The sequence below is a fragment of the Bactrocera tryoni genome, chromosome 4 (genome assembly GCF_016617805.1).
Source record: "Bactrocera tryoni isolate S06 chromosome 4, CSIRO_BtryS06_freeze2, whole genome shotgun sequence".
Taxonomy (NCBI): domain Eukaryota; kingdom Metazoa; phylum Arthropoda; class Insecta; order Diptera; family Tephritidae; genus Bactrocera; species Bactrocera tryoni.
In genome coordinates this window covers 78,422,740-78,437,600 of record NC_052502.1, presented here as the reverse complement: position 1 = coordinate 78,437,600, position 14,861 = coordinate 78,422,740, and the positions used below count along the sequence as shown (strand labels likewise).

General features: G+C 39.2%; 3 protein-coding genes across 5 annotated transcripts; 2 read left to right on the top strand and 1 right to left on the bottom strand.

Moving 5' to 3' along the window:
• The first annotated feature begins 980 nt into the window (after positions 1–980).
• Positions 981–2,729, top strand: LOC120774347 (odorant receptor 7a-like). Its single transcript, XM_040103929.1, has 4 exons — positions 981–1,187; positions 1,240–1,969; positions 2,035–2,395; positions 2,472–2,729. The coding sequence occupies exons 1-4, from the start codon at positions 1,058–1,060 to the stop codon at positions 2,544–2,546; spliced, it is 1,296 nt and encodes a 431-aa protein (XP_039959863.1). The 5' UTR covers positions 981–1,057; the 3' UTR covers positions 2,547–2,729.
• Positions 2,730–3,819: 1,090 nt separating this feature from the next.
• Positions 3,820–5,893, top strand: LOC120774348 (odorant receptor 7a-like). The gene is made up of 4 exons (XM_040103930.1): positions 3,820–4,310; positions 4,376–5,120; positions 5,176–5,536; positions 5,594–5,893. The coding sequence occupies exons 1-4, from the start codon at positions 4,247–4,249 to the stop codon at positions 5,666–5,668; spliced, it is 1,245 nt and encodes a 414-aa protein (XP_039959864.1). The 5' UTR covers positions 3,820–4,246; the 3' UTR covers positions 5,669–5,893.
• A 1,289-nt stretch (positions 5,894–7,182) lies between these two features.
• LOC120774536 (alpha-(1,6)-fucosyltransferase) lies at positions 7,183–13,493 on the bottom strand. Of its 3 annotated transcripts, none has more exons than XM_040104257.1 (5): positions 13,329–13,493; positions 10,862–11,351; positions 9,413–9,947; positions 8,925–9,349; positions 7,183–8,864 (listed from the first exon to the last, which is right to left on the bottom strand). In XM_040104257.1, the coding sequence occupies exons 2-5, from the start codon at positions 11,095–11,097 to the stop codon at positions 8,210–8,212; spliced, it is 1,851 nt and encodes a 616-aa protein (XP_039960191.1). In that variant the 5' UTR covers positions 11,098–11,351; positions 13,329–13,493; the 3' UTR covers positions 7,183–8,209. The 3 variants fall into 3 exon arrangements, with proteins under 3 accessions (XP_039960191.1, XP_039960194.1, XP_039960193.1); XM_040104260.1 differs by lacking the exon at positions 13,329–13,493 and adding an exon at positions 12,737–13,310; XM_040104259.1 differs by lacking the exon at positions 13,329–13,493 and adding an exon at positions 12,573–12,723.
• Positions 13,494–14,861: the final 1,368 nt, after the last annotated feature.

The window sequence follows — 14,861 nt, the reverse complement described above, 5'->3', positions numbered from 1 at the left end:
ATTGAGACGAAACATCACCTTCTTCTTATTTACTGGCGTAGACACCGCTTACACGATTATAGCCGAGTTAACAACAGCGCGCCGGGAAATCAACAACCGATCAGATATTCACGAAACATAACCACCGATCCGAAATACAGCGACAACCAATAAGGATGACGTGATTTTGACAACTCGTGGCGGACGTATACGAGTCGTTAATTTCGAGAAATGGACCAATCAAATGGCCGGCAAGATCATGAGACTTAACGCCAGTAGATTATTTTCTCAGGAGATATGTTAATTTAAAAGTTTACGCCAATCAATAAGTGACGCTCGAAGAGCTCGAGGACAAAATTCAATGCACTTTGGCCGAAATGCTGCACCGGGTCATCGAAAATTGGCGAAAATGGGTAGAGATATGCAAACGGACCCGATGTGGCCATTTGGTCGACATTTTGTTCAAATCTTAAATGACATCCATAACTAAAAAAACCAATTTGACCAAATTTGAGTGTTTTATTTCATTTTAGCATCACCTCGTTCTTATTGGTAGATCCTTTAGTTCGAACCTAGCTAAAAACTATATGTGAAGTGTCCAAAGCTGCCAGCGCTAATTCAACTTTCAATTTGTACTCTCCGAACTTGACGGATTAATGGCTAAACAGCTACTAACCAGCGCTTTGACATAATTCTATTAATTGCTAATTGAAATTTAAAAAAGTGCCATGCATCTGGCACTTTTACACAGCTAATTCATTAATCATAATGTAATCTATACGTATACAAGTCGGTTCTGGTGGGTTGGATCGCTGTTTCGCCCATAATTTCAACAGAACCGAAAATACGGATAAAGCTGAGCCAGCTAATTCGCACGATGCGAAAACAGTGAGAAAGGAAAAGTCATTAAAAAACCATGCAGTAAGTCTTCGCCCCTTTTGACTCTACCAACTGACTGCATTTTATGGCTACCGCTTGCCGATTGATGCATATAAAAGCGCTTGGGCTGGCTTTGGCGAATAAGACATCTGAGATTCGCTGCAATATAAGGCAGTCACCGCGACAAGCCACTGCTGATATGCCAAAAATCGGACTTGCATTAGCAATGCACAATGAAATCGCAACTCAACGGGATACCAAGATCAACAGAAAGCTTAAAGCCAGTAGTTCAACGAAAGCTTTAAGTGGAAATATTGAGGAGGAAGCTGGTGAGTGCATACACGACGTGGCAGAATCCTTAAATCAAGTTTATATTTCCAGCTGAACATCATGTGAGTAGCCAAGATACGACGAATTATCTCTTTAAAGCTGCTTTCGGAATGGGCCTAGTAATGCCTTTGCGCTATCGGGCACTATACATCATTTATGGGTTTTTGGTCAACTTCTTTACCACCTTCTATTTTCCCATTGGATTTACCTTGATATTGTTCACCTTGCCAGACGATGTCAACGTTAGCAATCTGCTAACTTCGCTGCAGGTCACATTTGACGTATACGGGGGTACGGCAAAAATCATCATAATGAAGTTTGTATTGGAAAAACTGCGTGCAACACAAATACTCACGCAGCGACTTGATAAGCGTTGCCGTGCATCGGATGAAGTCGAGGAGCTGCGACAAATGGTACGGTTTGGTAAAAAGGTCGTTATTTTTTACTTGACCATCTTTCTGTGCTACTCGGCCAGCACATTTCTGGCCTCGGTTTCTTCGGGATATCCCCCGTATTCGTTATATTTTCCCTTTCTCAAATGGCGACGCTCCCGCACGGAGTTTATAATTGCGTCATTACTTGAATTCATTATAATGGACTTCGCTTGCCTGCAACAAACTGTAAACGATGGCTATCCCGTCATCTACATTAACATGTTGCGCTGTCACATGAAAATTTTGCAGTTTCGTGTGGAGAAACTGGGTACTAATCCAACGCTAACGAAGGTAGAACATCTCAGTGAATTGAAATTGTGCATCAAGGACCATCAATTGTTGATTGAGTAAGTTGGGCAGCGTACATTTAAATAAGACAATCTGCTATGATTAATTTTTGGTAATGTGCCAGGCTCTACGACACTATAGCGCCCATCATCTCAATAACGCTTTTCATACAATTCGCGCTCTCGGCCGTGTGTATTGGGACAGCACTGATCAACATTGTTATCTTTGCGAATGAGTTCCAAACACAAGTGGCCTGCGGCTTCTTCATACTGGCAGTGCTGATAGAGATTTACCCAGCTTGCTACTTCTCCCAGTGCCTTATCAATGAGAGTGACAAATTGGCGGACGTGATTTTCCACTCGAATTGGATTGAACAAAGCCCAGAGTATCGCAAACTAATGATTTTCTTCTTGCAACGCTCACAACGTCCCATGTTTCTGACCGCTGGGAAACTGTTTCCCGTCACGCTAAGCAGTTTTGTCAGTGTGAGCGATTTTGCTAATATGCAAATAAGCTTTGAAACATTTTTTACACCGTCTTATCTTTTCTGTCTGATTTTAGATTGCAAAGTTCTCTTTCTCCCTTTACACTTTCATCGAAAAAATGAATTTGAAGGAACGATTCGGGATCGAGTGAAGAGATCATTCAGTAAGCCTAACAGTAGCCCTGGCAACCTTGTTTAACACAGTAAGAGATTACTATTACCGCACCTAAATATGGATATCACGAAGTCTTATCGCTTCAATTGAATTCACTGGATCTAACATATTTCTTATCCATCTATAACACAAGCTCCAATAAATCTTAGTGCACAAAGGATTCTGTCATGTCAAAGTTATTAGAAGGTGTGAAATTTAGGGTTCAGGGTAGCTAATTGTTTAGAACAACATTGACAAATACAGTGCAAGGGCCGACTACATGCAATTGTTCTTTTTCGTACCTTAATTATACATGCCAAGGAAACTAACGAGATCATAGACAGCGAACTTCCTCAATAAGCCAGTCGAAGACGTCTAATGATTGAAACCGAATGTCGAAGCCATTAGAACTTCTACAAGATCAACGTGGGTAACCACAGGTAATATTCTACTCAATCGGAACTATATTTTCAATCTTGCACAACCACGGGCCGCTATTGTTGTCGTATTCCTCAGCCGAATACTAAAAATCGGCGGCAATGGGTAGCGCCTGGCAAAGCAGTACTGTGTAGTATACACAAGCGAATTTGCATGCAGCTTAAAAAAAGATTTCCACAAGCGGTCATTACACTTTATGAATCCTCCAGCTGGGGGATGAAGAAGTATTGTGGGCGTTCACGTCATAATTTTTAATTTCAATCAATCGCAAATCAACGCAATTATTTATGCATTTGGTTACAAATTAAGTAATAGAGAATAAATAATTAGCTACAGGGTTCACCAAGAGATAGCGATGGGATTGTAATTCCTATAAAATCTGCAAAAAAAAAACACTACAGAAAGGAAAATTTCTAGTAAAACTACTTGTAGTAGTAAGCTAATGGTTCACTGACCTAAACCAGTTCTCGAAGGCGGTACTACAGTTATATAACTTTTTCACTTCTGAATTGTGCGAATGAATGTTTTTCTCAATACTTGTGCATAACGAAAATATTAAAAGTTTGATTTATAAATAAATAAAAGTTGATTCGATAAAGTTTATCGTCTGAGCTTTGTAATAAAATTTAATTTTTAATTAAATATTCAAAGTGCTAAAAGCTAGACGCAGCTACACTGAAAAAATTTAATGACACTACTTAAAAAGCAGCCAAAATATGAGCTCGTAGAACGTGAGTTAAAAAATGTTCCTGGTAAGCCTAAACCGTACTATACAAAAAAATGTGGAATGAGTTTGGGACCTGCCAACTGCGACGCATCAGTTAAGAGCTGTGTTCTTTTAACCGAAATGCTTTCGTCATGATCAATCCCTTTGTCTGAAGGACATAGCGAATGACAAAAGACAAAAATCTAAGGCTATACAAATTTTTACCACGAATGAGTATGAACAAAATTAGCAAGGTCCGGAATCGAAGTCGACCGTGTCAAATCTCCGCCGCGTTAAGCAATTCATTACCTGTACCTTTTCAAATATGAGGCAAAATTTCATATTTATGCAAATATTTCTCATTGTGCATCACCTCTCACCAACTATCTGCCGTTCTCTATGCTCCCACACCCTTTACATAAACTTGAAAACTTTTGAAGTTACTACTAATTTATTCTAGAAGATATTTCATTAGTAATGATGTGCATTTGCTATAAATAGTTTGCATTCAAAGGTCCGGTTATCCTTTCAAATTTAAGAATTCGCCAAAAATTATGGCCAACGCACCATCCAGTACTGTCCAGTTGGAAGCAGGCATTACAACGCTACGCCGAGCAGGCAAGTAATAACATATCACAGTTTTATGCAGTCTTTTAACTAGCATTTATTGCACAAATCTTCAGCAGAGACGATGGATAAGCCAGCAGTACGCACCGTACAAGCAACCAAATATCTTTTCAAAGGTTTTCGCGTGCTGGGCATTTACATGCCTGAACGTCGTAAATGGCTTTACTTACTATACTCACTCATACCGAATACTCTGGTCACTATTTGGTTGCCGCTATCGTTCGTCTTCAGTTATGCTACCATGTCCACTGAAGATTTGGTGCCAAGCAGCTTGCTCACGTCCATTCAAGTGGCCATAAACGTGATTGGCTGTTCGGTAAAAATAGTGGTCATGGCTTTTCTGCTGCCAAAATTGCGCACCGCAAACGTTTATATGAATCGTTTGGATGCGCGCTGTTGCGTTGAAGAAGAAATCGCTGAGCTGCGAAAAATTGTACAACAGGGTAATCGTTTCGTTGTACTCTTCGCCATGTCATACTGGAGTTATGCGTCGAGCACGTTCCTCGGCTCGGTAATTTTTGGACGACCGCCTTATGCTTTGTACAATCCCATTATTGACTGGCGCAAGTCAAAGCTGGCGTTCATAACAGCATCGCTCATGGAATTCGCACTCATGGATGTCGCCTGCTTTCAACAGGTTGTAGACGACTCTTATGCCGTAATTTATGTATGCATACTGCGTACGCATATGCGTATTTTATTGATGCGCCTCAAAAGGTTGGCCACCAGTGCCGAAACGATTTTGGAGGAAAATTTGGAAGAATTGAAGCTTTGTATAATTGATCATAAGAACCTGTTAGGGTGAGTTTATAGACGCACCAATGTAGGTATTATACATGCGTATGCTTCGTTATAGGCTCTACGACGTTGTTGCGCCCATAATTTCCGTTACAATCTTTATACAATTCATGATCACCGCTAGCATACTGAGCGCCACGCTCATCAACATCTTCATATTCGCCGATCAGCTGTCGGCGCAAATCGCATGCTGTTTCTACATACTGGCGGTAGTTGTTGAGATATTTCCGCTATGCTACTATGCGCAGTGTCTCATGGACGACAGCGAACGCCTGTCGCAACAGATATTTCACTCCAATTGGATTGCACAGGATGTACGCTTTAGAAAAATGCTGGTTTTCTTTATGCAGCGCACGCAGCGTGTTATGGAACTCAATGCGGGCAAAATATTCCCAATAACGCTGGGCAGTTTTCTTAATGTGAGTTCGTTATTAAACCAAAAAATATTTCGTTAATCGATTGAGTATTTAAAGCAGATCGCAAAGTTCTCTTTCTCATTGTACACGCTGATCAAGAAAATGGGCATAAGAGAGCGATTGGGACTGGAGTAAAGCCGCCAAAGTATTAATTGTTGTATGTATAATTTTAAAAACAACAAATAAAAATACTTTTATTTATCTAATATTATTATAGTTCGGCATTTCGTCTTTCGCTGTGGGGTTTTATAATTTTTCAGGGCACTTTAGCATTTAAAACCAGAAAACTCATTACAGATTGAAGCTAGATTTTCAAAGCCTCCGGGTATACATATATTGCCAAACAGTGTTAACCATTAATAAAAGCAAAATATAGCCTTTTAACCCTTTTTACAAACAGCAACCAAAATAACTATGCCCGTCCAATGTTAAATGGTGTAAAAAATGGTGGACATGTGTAGGGAGAGCAGAAGGCGAGTGGGTAGCAAATAATGTAAAAAAAAAAACAAATAGTTTTTAGAGAAAAAGCGATATTTTTTGTATATATCTACTATAAAGTAAAAAAAAAATATTTAAAATTCTAATTAGCAGACGATTTGAGCAACAAAGGATTTTTTTAAGTTATGCAAAAAGAATTTTAGATATTAAAAATAAAATAATATTTATTTCACTCCCACACAAACACGTGGCTTTTAATACGTTCCAATTCAACTCAATCCTTAAACACAATAAACAAAACATGTGCAACAAGAATAGCTTACCTGTCATTGCATTCACCTTCACGAAGCTGTCACAGTGGCATTGTCCTTGATTGCATTTCTTGCAATTTATTCTTCATTTTTACATTTAATAATTGTATATTTAAAAACACTGTACATTCATTCACGAAATTTAACTTATAAATAAGAATATTACAACTTGAAATCAACACATTGGCACTTTCATTTATTCACTTGCACACTCGCACACTTGCACTCGCCAAAGCGTGGTCAGCACAACACTTTCCCCACACTTACACTCTTATTAAGAAACCATTAACACTAAACTTTACACTATATTTAAATTATTTAAAACCATTTCTATTATTTTTATTATTTATATACTCGTAAATATAAGAAATCCTCGATAAGTTAAACGCGCACTTGACCGCCACTACACGAATGAATTATGAAAGCGCAACTGTCAGCTGGCTAGCACAGGGTGGTCTTAGACAGCGTTCACAATGATGATTTCAAATTGCTTAAGCGTTACTTTTTAAATTTGTTGATCAATTTTCTTTTTTAAAAAATATTTTTAGATTACAGTTATGATATTGCAGAAATAATTCTAAACAATTTAAGTTAAAGTGGCCTACAGGTTTTGAAAATAACTAATATTGTTTGAAATGAAAGTTAATCGAATTACCGTTAATTCAAAAAATATTTCAATTGGCAATTTTAGCAAATAACACAGAAATTTAAGAATATTACTGAGTGTAATATTAGTAATATATAATTGAATGGCAAATAAAAAAATATGGGAGTTTGGAGAAGACCGAAAATAAAACGAAAACTAACGGTGTAGAAAACCTGAAGAACATAAAACTTATATAATTTAAATCAGCAGATCGTGACAGTGGTTTCGGCAAATAAAAGACGTTTTTGTTTTATTTTTTAATTGTACTTATTATTTAATAATTATACTTAAGATTTAAAGTTTTAAATTAAGAATCTGTTATTAGAAGTATGTGCAATTTTTTTAATATTGTTTACGTTTTAAAACGTATTGTGCTTCGCAACAAAACAACAAATAAAAATAATAATAAAATAAAGTTTCACTTTCGACGGTTTCTAGTTTGAAAAACGGAGATTCATATTTCTTAGACTGACGCAATACTTTGTTAGTATTTTTTTGAACACTAAATCATATTTCTGAAAACCGGTCAAATTATATTTTAAAAAACCGGTTTGTCAAACATACAGTCGTCAACGCTGCGTAACACTATTTTCTAAATGCTAAGCTCAACACTGGAATATTGCTTTGATAAAGCTCTTGCAATTTATTTGAACGTTTTCGTGCAATTCAGCTTTGAAGTGCGTGAAACCGGGCAATTTGTCATTATAACGGTATTGGTTAATCGATTAATCGGATATTCGAGTGTTTTAGTCTTGCCGGTTCTATTTTTTACCCTACTTAAGGACGTAATCTAATTTTTTCTATTTTTTATTATTGTGGCTTTTATGATAGACACGTTTTTTTATAAAAATTCAATTGATTTGGTTTCTGCTTACTTTAACATACTTACAACTACCTTATTACTAACATATAAATATTTTCAAAATAAATAAACATGATTTCCAATCAAAAAATTACTTTAAAAATATTACTAACTAACGATTTTGTGCAGCTTGTCTATCAATTATACAATTATAGAGATTTGAATGCAAAATTAAAAGCCAAAGTCAGTTTAGCTTTGGTCACATATCGGAAATTTTATATAAAAATATATATACTTGCATTACTTTTTATATTATGTGTAAAGGTATTGACTAAAATCTAGCATCTAGCAGAATATTATTGCACAGCACTAAAACATTTATGCTTACATAAAAAAATGTAATAAAAAATAAATTACATACACTGACCGCAAGAAAAACATAAATTTGATTTATAGGCATTTCCTCGTTCCACTTACGCTCACAGCCGCCCCTGCTGTACCTGCTCGTAGAGCGGCAACTTGACGGTTTCCACCTTGTCGACCACCTTGAACGAGGGAAAGAGTCCCGCTTGTTTTGTGCGCGTATTCTGCCCCTTGGAATAGCCGTCCCAGTGGTTGCCAGCCACGCCTACCAGATCGCCTGGCTTCATATGGATCTCAAATTGATTGCGCGCTGCATGACCGATCACAACTTGCCGATTGTGCGAATTCTGCCCGCCATAGTAGTAGATATCGTCCAGCGATTTGAAACGGTGCGCCGCATCCGGATATAGTGTCTGCATGATTTCGTAAGCCATGCGGCATACTTGGGAGCTGAATGTGCAGACGAGATAATCGGAGAGCGATAGCAGATGTATGTCGAGTATGATGCCGTTGAGCGCGGTGTCGGTGTAGCGCGTGGAAACGGCGGCCATACGCGCCACCTCGGGATCGCCGATGATCTCGTATTGCGGATATTTATTGCGCGCCTCCTCGATGACACGCGCGTCATCAGAAGCAAGAAAAATGCGGCGCGGCACTATGGTACCATTAATTTCTAAAGTGAGGAAGTAGTCCTCGACGTGTGTCATATACTCCTCTATGCGATGGAAGGCGGCTTCGGTGCCGACTTTGTCGGTGCGGCGCACATGAACGCTGTACAAGATTTTTATTATTAATGCAGAAAAATAAAATATAAGGCATATATAGACCTACCCTACAATAGGCTTCTTGAAGCCCAATTTCGCACGACCCGATTCTAGGAATTCCAATGTGCCTTTTTGCGGCCGCAACAAGTACTTCAAGAACTGTCCTATCCACCAGACAATCGGATCGCCATGCAAACGCCTGAGTCGCGGTGCCAAGTCCTCAGGTATGGCTAACGGCAGAAACGGTGGACGCGGCATCAGCGAGTCAATGATGGGTAGTACCAGCACAGACATGTCATGACGTCCTGGCCAATTACTCGCATGCGCAGCATCTGCGTCCAAGCAGGTCTCCGATACCGGGAGAAAAACCTCTTCCCATCCACCTTTGTGGTAACGCCAGCCGCGCGACTTCAATATCATAGTACGCTCCGTCGCATAGGCAACAATGAAACAGTAAACAACATGATGCAGCTGACAGCCATACCCACAACCCTACACAAACAGAATATTTCAAATTGACAAAAACAGAGCAGTGTTCCAATGCACAGCTCTTACCTTGTTGAGTTTGCATACCAGCTTACGCGCATTCGCACAGTCTTTCGGATTCTGCAAGTAGTGTAGACGCCGCTGCATTAAATCACTCAAATCACGCGCCTCCTGGCGGCGCCATGTCTCATAACCATCCACTTGTCGCAGGCGGTCTATGTCATTCAGCAACGAGCGCTTATGTTCAGCGCCCATCTGCAACACCTGATTGATGTCCTGCGTTAGTTCGGCCTGCGTTGGTGTGGCGCGTTTGCGCAACTTGCCCAATTCACTGCTGAAGTAGTTCCAAATTTCGCCGACATTCGATTCGATTCGTCGACGCAGCAGCTCATATTCTAAGCTGGGCTCATGGACGCCGCCTGCAGCACTCTGAGCAACAGCATTGGGTACCGGCATACCGCCGAAAGTGTCCGCACCGCTATCTCCATCACCGACGCCCATGAAATCTGCCAATGCATCCTGATTTTGTACGTTTATGGAATTTTGTAAATTAAATTCGAGCTTTTCGATGAGGCGCTGTGCTGATTGTTTATCGATCTGGTCGCTAAGCAGGGAGTAAGAAGAAAAATAGAAGCTCTTAACAGTTATGTAGTAATCCTAGTGAACATAGCATTTGCGCGAGCACACATGACCATTTTAGTTGAGGTCGCGCGATTACATTCAAAGGCATCACGGGGGCATTGCTGCTCAATTAGCTGACCATTCGAAGCGTTTAGAAACCGCTGTACATCTACCCCCACAATTACCGTTACGCAGCACTGCATTAATCAGCGCGCCTTTTACATGGCGCAACAAAACTTTGATCGCATGTAATCTCTCGCACACAACCGGCCCACAATTGCGAAGCCCGCTTACACCGCCATAATGACAAGCGAGCCACCATAAGCGCGGCATAGGGCGGACATCTCTCGGCATTGTGCTATTCAAACGGAAGAGCAAGCAATCGTGTGAGACACGCAGCTAAAGAGGGAGCCGCAGGGTACTTAATCCCCAAACAATTGGCGCGTGTGCAGCTGGAGTGCAAGAATGAAAATGCATTGAATTTGTTTGTTGTGTAAAACAACAATGCAGCCCTGTTCACACGACGACATATGTGGTCTTCTTTGTCTAAGAACTATCGTAAGCAATTGCTTTAAAAAACTTTAGTAAATCTATAAAAGCTAGAAAGCCGTAAGACTTTGCGTTTCTTAGAAAGTTTCCAATTAATTAGGATTCAGCACTCTGATCGTGCGATAAGCTCTAGAGATTTTAAAACACATCAATGAGCTTCAAATATACGACAGATGATATGGCTTTTAAAAGCAAGCTAGCTTAAGCGAGCTATGAAAAAAAGAAGATGGAATGTCGATGGTGGAATCAAGGCTTGAAAACTAAGATTTCTTGGATAGCCAAAAAGGCACTACATAGCTCGGATTCGCCAATATAAGTTGTCTCAGAACCTTATTCTATTTTACTCACCTCGAAAGCTTCTCGATCATCTGACGCAGCTCTTCATTGCGTTGCTTTGAGTATTCGAGCAGCTGTAACGCCTGATTGATGCGTTTCGCTGTTATCGTATCTGTGTCCGCATTCGGCTGCGTATTGAGTTTATTGACGAAGACGTAAACGAGCAGCGCCCAGGTGAGTACGAAGATGACGAGGGCACGTATCCATGAATTTGATGCCGGGCCGAAAAATTGTCGCAACAAGGACATTTGGTTGGAATTTTTGTAAATAATTTTTTTGTTAGAAGAAAAAAGTCTGTTGTTGATGCTGTGATTTAGAGTTTGATGTCAGCTAGAAAATATTTGTAGGACTCGTACATATGTATGTATGTATATAGATGATATGTACGTTTTTTTAATTGGAATTCGAGGTGTCGGGAAAGATTGGGAGCCGCACTAACAGTAATTGATCCATGCGTCGCTGTGGTTCTTCAGTTCCATGGAGAGGGAGTAGATGTTTCGAACTAATTATGAGCGAAATAAAAATTATATATCAATAAGCATATCTAATATCTTCCAAATAGTGTTTCAACGAAGAAAAATTGATACTGATTAAGCTTTTCTTAAAAGGTTTGGCAAATTGGTAAATGGAACCCTGGCTAAGTGAATTTCATCTTCGGCGCTCAATCTTCAGAAATCTATATATGTATGTACATAACTTATGAATATACGGCAATGAGAATTAATATTGTTGATTAAGGAGGAACTCATCACGGCCTAGAAGTAGCGCTGAGGACTAAAGAAGATTTCGTCCTACATCCTACACACTTCAAGAGGCGGTTAGTATCATATGGAGACTCTTTGCAAGCAGGACATACATACATATGTATATTCGAAACGCCAGAGCTTAGTTTGTATACGAAGGAATTTAGTTTGCTACAGTATCCAGAATGAAGTCTAGTTTCAAGCGGATCAAATATTTTTTACTCTATGGATAGATCTTAAATCGTAATCCTTAACACATTTGCAGGGTCGTCATCAAAAGGGGGTCTCTCATCCGAGGCTGTTTTCTTCTTTTCCTTGGTAGGATTTTTTTGTTTTATTTCACATATGTATGTACGTAGTACAGAAAATACCAGCTTGGTGTTCCTGGGAGGCGCTTCCATTTTCGGCGATTTAATCCTGTTTGTTGCGACGATAGCTTTTGCTTTCTCATTTATCGGTTAATGTTAACAGCAAATTAATTTTACTTCCGATCACGCTGTTATCTGCGAATGTGGGCAACTCACGCATTAATTTAATGAAAGTGCGTAGTGATGAGCTAATGAAATTAGAGCAGCCATACACTTGGGTCAACAGCGTCGACAACAAATATTAAGGGAATTCTTTTGCAACCGCAAAAGTTTTTCGTAGAAATGTACTCGAGGAACATACATATGTATGTCATAAAACAGTCGAGCGTACATTCTTTTTTAATCACATTTTACCGCAATTGATGAATTATAACAATCACAAACAAAAATAGCACGCCTAAATCCACAACTGACCCCACGTCATTACTCCACATTGCTCTATATATTTGTATATACTATGTATGTACAAATGTGCACATAGTACTGATTTCGTTTGAGCTTAGTAGGTAGAACTTAAGAACAGCACACTAGCGTGACAGCTTATTTCTTCATACACACACAAACATATAAAACTGATTACTTTTCATTTTTTTATTTTTGTTTTTTATTTACACTGCTAATTCCACGGCAGCAAATCAACTGTAACGCGACAGTGATTAACTTGATAAGGCTCCAACACTTCTAAAAATTGTAGAATATTTTTAGGTAATTTTAACTTTTTTGATTATTGTACGCCCACAATTAATGTCATAATCAACGTTTTATCTTAAACATACCAGACTTTTGCTGAAACTGCACACAATGAATTTATTTATTTATGCCGCGCATCATTAAACTAGCAAGCGAGTGAGATTCTCCTAGATATAGTATTTCCAATAAAAAAAAATTGTAAATAAAAAACACGCAGCTGGCGCTCAAAGCGAAATCACTCAAAAATGTGCAGAGCGCGAGTGAGCGCAGACAGCAGCGCTCTGTTGTAAGCGCCGAATGCCTTTTATTTATTATTTGTTGTTGTGGGCGCTTCTTGACAGCCGCTGGTAGAAGGTTAACAGATGTACTAGCTTTGTGAAGCGCCCGTACGGTTGGTTGTGCGACGCCCGCAAAACGCTACAGGAGGTGAGCGGTGAGGTAGAAGTGGGGGCGCAGCGCAGGCCGTAACGCAAAGTAAATTTCTTTTCCCAAATCACCAATGAAAAGCAAAGCAAAGTTTCGATTTTCTCTCGCATTCGTTTTTTATACAACTACTAAACGCTGACACAAAATATTTTCCAATTTCAATGTGTTAAATTTTAGCTTTTTTCTATTCTTTAGCACTGATTCAATGTAATTAACACCATGCGCTATTTGCTTTTGAAGGGAGTTGCTTACATTGATTTCCAGTTTAATTTGCGTATTGCTTATTTGAATTGTTCTAGTGTAAAAACTTTACTGCAGCAACAAATTTTAATAGCAGAAGTCAATAAATATTCCCTCTACGGCAGACGAGTTGCGCACTCATTGAAGACACATTCTCACTTGAGCGACCCGCTTTATTCACTGAATGGCTACTCGCCGCAATAGCATGCATTTAGTGACTGGACGAGCGACATTTGCTTTTACTAACACGATTTCACTCAATCGTAGAGTTACCAAGCGGCAGCGCCAACAAATTTCCGAAAAACTGCCGCTTTGTTGGACACTTTTTGGGTATTTCGTGAGGTGACCAGTTGCTTTTGAAGAAAACTGAATTGCTATATAAGACTTGGATTTTCCAACAACTATTTCAACAAATATGAAAAACCGGTATTTTCTATATGAAACTTTAACCCAATAGGGCACAATGAAGCTTAGCAGTTTCCTAATAGCATTGCAGAAATAAGGATATATTTCTTATGAATCCTATGAAGGCTGTCAAGAAGGCACAGAGGTGGTTAGAGTCACGCGGAGACGTGTCGGGGTCTATTATGGATAAAGAGTAGTCTGACCTGATACAGCTTCCAGAATGATGTTTCACAAGGGTCACTCTATATTCGAAAAGCAACTCGAGCCACTCACTTCCCACAAAAGCAGAACCGTCTTTTGTTACCGTTACCGTAATTTACACGAATTTTACTTCTGGCGACTTATCCCTGTTGGGATCGGTTCAACAGCTAGTTCATAACTTCTTTCCCGCTTCCTAGATGGCTAGTTCCAATGCGATCACGAATTTACGTACGCACAACCAAAAACCTTTGGACCGACTTGCCAACAATATCTTCCTATGATCTTTAGTTGAATATAACAGTTGCAACAACTAGTATCTTTGCTTAAGGCACCTGTCGTTCTTGTAGTGTTTTTGAACACGGTCATTGTGGATACGGTCCGCTTGCAAAGACCGGATATACCTAGATATTGAACATCTGCGAACTGACATTACATTTTATACCATTTACCTATACCAACATGCATATACATACATACATATGTATATGTATGTTGCGGTTTCGTTCCGGTATTTTAGCACTGCTTACAGAGACGTCGCTTCCAGCACGTAACGCCAGCAAACAGGGTCAAAGTGTAAACACAATGGCTACGACAGACTGCAGCGGCACGACAGTGAACTGAAAACGTCGTTGTTCATCTTGCTACATGTACATTTTGAGAAGCAACAACAACACAATGGCCGGCATGTACACAAAACAACGCAGTTGTCCATTTTGCATGTACACAATTTCGTTGTGGCCATACTAATACCTTTCACTTCAATGAAATTTTAATATTTTGTTCAAAGTGAAATTTTTATGCAAAAAATAAGTAAATAGGTAAATATTTTTGCTTTAAATTATCACTTGTTATTACAAATGATATAATAGAGCTATAATATAGCTATTTTATGCTTTTATTTGTAAAATAGCATCAAGTTTGTTAGAGCTGTGAATAATT